The sequence below is a fragment of the Cebus imitator genome, unplaced genomic scaffold, assembly GCF_001604975.1.
Source record: "Cebus imitator isolate Cc_AM_T3 unplaced genomic scaffold, Cebus_imitator-1.0 Scaffold123, whole genome shotgun sequence".
Taxonomy (NCBI): Eukaryota; Metazoa; Chordata; class Mammalia; order Primates; family Cebidae; genus Cebus; species Cebus imitator.
The window spans coordinates 2963555-2968700 of NW_016107438.1; the positions used below are offsets into that span (position 1 = coordinate 2963555).

Genomic DNA, 5146 nt, shown 5'->3' on the forward strand with positions numbered 1-5146 from the left:
GGGGTTTCCTTCCTCGAATCTAGAAGTTAAAACGACCGGGAAGGGAATTTTGCCTAAAGTAAAGATGAGAACCATTTACATCAACTGTCAGGCTTCTGCCCCAAACAAGAATGGCTACCCACGCCCACAAAGAGTGCCACTCACGTAACTAAAAATGGCTGGCCCCGGATTCCACCACGGGCGTCACTTTCTGCCCAACTTCAAAATGGCGCCCACTGGCTTCACCGAAAGGATCGAACCTCCCAGCACTCTCTTTGGCCCGTAACGTCAGGTGACGTGAGACCCAGCCGGAAGTGAAGGAAAAAGCGCTTCAGCCCGCGGCGCCTGCGTAGAACGCTTCAGACGCTGAGAGGCAGGAGGCACTAGGGATCGTCCGCAGGATTGGGACTGCTACAGAGGCCGCCACGGAGCCCGCCGGAGCCACCGTTCCTGCTGCTGCTGCCGCCGCCGCTGCCCGAATCGGAACCGTCGGGCCGCAGCCGCCAGCAATGCCGCGAAGGAAGGTGAGAAACGGGAGAGGAGGGATGGCGGGTTTCTAAGGACAGTCGATTGAGCACCGTGACGCAGTTGACCACGCCTCACAGTGCTTGGGTCCCAACTTCCCGCTCCCCCGAACCTTGCTCAGCCACCCTCTCTTCCGTCCATACCCAACAGAAAAATGTGGGCCCGACCCTGGCCTCGGCCTTTGCTTGCAACTATTCCCGCCCTCTGCTTGCCTGGATCGGAGGCGTTCTTATTGTTAATTGGTCACTGAAACGTCTGGAAGCAAATTGATTGGCTGGTGACGCCGCCTGTTTGGTCTCAACGGTCACCTCCCCGCGTGCGGGGGCGGTGTCTGGCCCGGGCCCCAGCGCTCTATCATTGGCTGGAGAGAACGATCCCTCTTCTCCTGATTGGCCGGGATTGGCAGTCTGTCCCGTGGGGGCGCGGCTTAGCCGGACCTCGATTGGGTGGCCCGAATCCCCGCCTTTCCGAGTGGGGACGCTGATAGGTGGAGAGGCGGGGTTTTTGAGGCCTCGTTCCTTTCCAGGTGTGGGGCACAACAAAGCGGACTGAGTGTTGGGAAGGCAGCGCCCACTCCCAGGGGATCCTACTCAGGCCGGTTGCCTCCAAGCCTTAACATTTCCTTGTTTGCGAGTTCGACAGCGCGTAGAAAATGTAGTTGGTAAAAACCAACAACTTAAAGAATTAGAAGGGGCTTAGGAGATCACCCAGGAATGGCCCTGTCCCTTTTTGCAGCTGAACTAACAGAGGTCCATGGAATGCCGCAAGCCACTCAGGTAGTGGCAGATCCAGAATATAGAACAAATCTAACTCAATTCAACAAATGTCTATTGACTGCTTTCTGCTGGGTGGTTGCTGAAGGTTCAGAAATTAATTAGACGTGATCCCTGGCTTAAGGATATCGCATCCCAATAGGAGAAAACAGACATGAATAACTTTACAAGGATCTAGTAAGTTCTCTGCTTGGAGGTGTATACAGAGTGTTACGGGAAGGAAGTGAAGGAGCAGTTAAATCTGTTCTGGAGTACAATTCGAGGTATATTGGTGAAAGCCACATCGAAGAGGTGAGTTCCATTATCAAGCCAGGAAGCAACAAGTCTGACGTCAAGGCTTTAAATAACTAGGTAATTGGACTATAATGGTGACTTTTAAGATTCCCCCTTCATTTAGCCATTTTCTGTGATTCCTGCTCATTTCCCAGGTGTTTACCCTTGAGTTAGTTGGAAAGCTGGGTGGTGGTCTTGCTTATTTAAGTAGAAATCTTTCTCTTCACAGAGGTTTTTCGTGTTGAAAATGTACACTTTTTAATGTCTCCTAAAATGACCCCAGCTGATAGGTGGTGTGTGTGTGTGTGTGTGTGTGTGTATAGTTTTTTTCTTTTAGACGGAGTTTTATTCTTGTTGCCCAGGCTGGAGTGCAGTGGTGTGATCTTGGCTCATTGCAGCCTCCACCTCCCAGATTCAAGTGATTCTCCTGCCTCAGTCTCCCCAGTAGCTGGGATTACAGGAGGATGCCCACGATAGCTAATTTTTGTATTTTTAGTAGAGATGGGGTTTCACCATGTTGGTCAGGCTGGTTTTGAACTCCTGACCTGAGGTGATCCACCCACCTCTGCCTCCCAAAGTGCTGGGATTACAGGCATGAGCCACCTTGCCCAACGGGTGGTTCAGGCTCACCAAATGCAGGAATAATATTGGTGCCTTGAAATAGGGAATTCTTTTGGGATCAGAGTTCTGGTCCATGATATTTTGAAATAGTATACGTGGTTTTTTAAAAATGTGATAGCTTAGGCCGGGCGCGGTGGCTCAAGCCTGTAATCCCAGCACTTTGGGAGGCCGAGGCGGGTGGATCACGAGGTCAAGAGATCGAGACCATCCTGATCAACATGGTGAAACCCCGTCTCTACTAAAAATACAAAAACATTAGCTGGGCATGGTGGCGCGTGCCTGTAATCCCAGCTACTCGTGAGGCTGAGGCAGGAGAATTGCCTGAACCCAGGAGGCGGAGGTTGCGGTGAGCCGAGATCGAGCCATTGCACTCCAGCCTGGGTAACAAGAATGAAACTCCGTCTCAAAAAAAATAAAAAATAAAAAAAAATAAAAAAAAATAAAAAATAAATGTGATAGCTTTTCATGGAGACATTGAATAAAAGCTACTCTAAAGTTAAGTGAGGTCCAGCACCAATGATTTTCTCACTACAGTAGACCTTTTTTTGTGATATTGATCTCCAAATGGTCTTGGTTCATTCTTAGTGCTAATACAGTAAGAATTAATTCTCTTCATGCCGGGCGTGGTGGCTCACATCTGTAATCCCAACACTTTGGGAGGCCTGACCAACATGGTGAAACCCCGTTCCTACTAAAAATACAAAAATTAGCTGAGGATGGTGGCAGCCTCCTGTAGACCAGCCACTCAGGAGGCTGAGGCAGGAGAATTGCTTGAACCCTGGAGGCGGAGGTTGAGCTGAGATTGCGCCATTGTACTCCAGCCTGGGCAACAAGAGCAGAGGAAACTCCACCTCAAAAAAACAAAAAAATTAATTCTCTTAATTTGTTTAACAAAAGTTCCTTATTTGTAGGTTATTCCATTTAAGAGTTCTAAATAAAGCTGCCTGAGGGTGGGAGAATGGGAAATGCTTGTGGAATCCTTTCTTAGGTTTGAAAACTTAGGTGTTTTCAGTGTCACAGCTTTTATTTTCAGTGTTAATGCAAACCCTTAGACCAAATGCTACTGTGCTAATGTCTGGATTTATGGTATTGCAGAGGAATGCAGGCAGTAGTTCAGATGGAACCGAAGATTCCGATTTTTCTACAGATCTCGAGCACACAGACAGTTCAGAAAGTGATGGCACATCCCGACGATCTGCTCGAGTCACTCGCTCCTCAGCCAGGCTAAGCCAAAGTTCTCAAGGTAAAAATCTTCATTTTTCCTTACCATTCCTCACATCTGGCTGTCCATCACATTATTTTACTATGTAATGTGGAAACTGGTCCCTTGGCTTGGTGTAGGTGACAGTGCACCAGATGATTGGTAAAATGTAGAGTGAATGCAGTTGTCAGGTCTTTAACCATGCTTCTGTCGGGGACTACTGTCCAATTTGTAGACTCAAAGGAACTGTGGATGATATAATGGATAAACACACATGTATGTCTCGAGGGTTTTTTTTTTTTTTTTTTTTTTTTTTTTTTTTTTTGGGTTTGGGTTTTTTTTTTTTTTTTTTTTTTTTTTTTTTTTTTGTAGAGACGGGGTTTCACCATATTGGTCAGGCTGGTCTCGAACTTCTGACCTCAGGTGATGCACCTGCCTTGGCCTCCCAAAGTGCTGGGATTACAAGCGTGAGCCACCGTGCCCAGCTGAGTCTTTTTTTTTTTTTTTTTTTTTTTTTGAGATCGCAGTGTCTCCAGTAAAATGGGAATGTTATCCCTGCACTTTCTGTTTGAATGGTTTAGGCTTAGGGACTTGAGGTACAGATGGTATCTGACTTATGGTGGTTTGATTTAATGATTTTTTTTTTTTTCACTTTACTGTGATACAAAAGCAATATGTATTCAGTAGAAACTTTTTGAATTTTGAATTTTAGTCTTTTTCTGGGGTAGCAATATGTGGCCCAAATATTTTCTCATGATGCTGAGCAGTGGCAATGAGCCATAACTCCCAGTTGGCCATTTGATCATGAGGGTAAACCGATACTCTTCAGTATATGATCTTTAATAAATTACATGCAACATTCAACACCTTATTAAAAATGGGCCTTGTGTTAGACGATTGTGCACAACTATAGGCTAATGCGTTTAGAGCCTGTTTAAGGTAGCGTAGGCTAAGCTATGGTGCTCTGTAGGTTAGGTGTATAAATGCTTTTTTTTTTGTTTTTATCTGCAAACAGGGTCTTGTACTCTGTTGCACAGATTGGAGTGCAGTGGTGCGATCTTGGTTCACTGTAGCCTTGACCTCCTTGGCTCAAGCAATCCTTCCACCTCAGCGTCCTGAGTAGCTGGGACTACAGGTGTGCGCCACCATGCCTAGCTAATTTTCATTGTTTTTTGTAGAGACGAGGTCTCATTATGTTGTCCAGGTTGGTCTTAAACTCCTGGACTCAAGCAGTCCTTCCACCTTGGCTGCCCAAAGTGCTGGGGATATAGGTGTGAGCCCCCATGTTCAGCCTATAAATGCATTCTTTTAGTAAATGCATTTTGAACTTACAGTACTTCAACTTATGATAGTTCATAAAGACTTAACCCCATTATAAGTCAAAGACCATCCTTAGTCCTTTAGACTTGTTATTGGTAGAGGCCAGTACTTCTAAAACCATGTTTAATTCTGGAATGTAATCCAATACACACTTAATGGATATAAATAGTTGTACCAAAATATCAGTGTGGAAATACATAATTTTGCTTTGGTAGTAAAGAATTGAGAATCTTGGGGTTGTCCCTCTAGTGCATTTAGGCATTTGGGCTTAGATTTGGAGGGTATCCTTTGACCCCTCCTGGCTCTGCTCTGGTACTCCTTGAGGAGGAAAGAAAGTTGCAGCTAATACGGAAAGCTGATGATCCATAGGTGATAATAGATTAAGGGAAAAAAAATTTAACATGTTTCGAGCACTTCAACAGTGTTGCTTTAGTTCCTTTTTTTTTTTTTTTTT

The 5146-nt window shown here is 45.6% G+C and overlaps 1 protein-coding gene across 1 annotated transcript in view; it reads left to right on the forward strand.

Moving 5' to 3' along the window:
- Positions 1–207: 207 nt before the first annotated feature.
- Positions 208–5146, forward strand: part of KAT7 (lysine acetyltransferase 7) — a 38373-nt gene continuing 33434 nt past the window's right edge. The window contains exons 1-2 of the mRNA XM_017540027.1: positions 208–503; positions 3267–3414. Coding sequence (XP_017395516.1) covers positions 489–503; positions 3267–3414 — 163 coding nt within the window. The 5' untranslated portion in view covers positions 208–488. The remainder of the gene's footprint in view (positions 504–3266; positions 3415–5146) is intronic.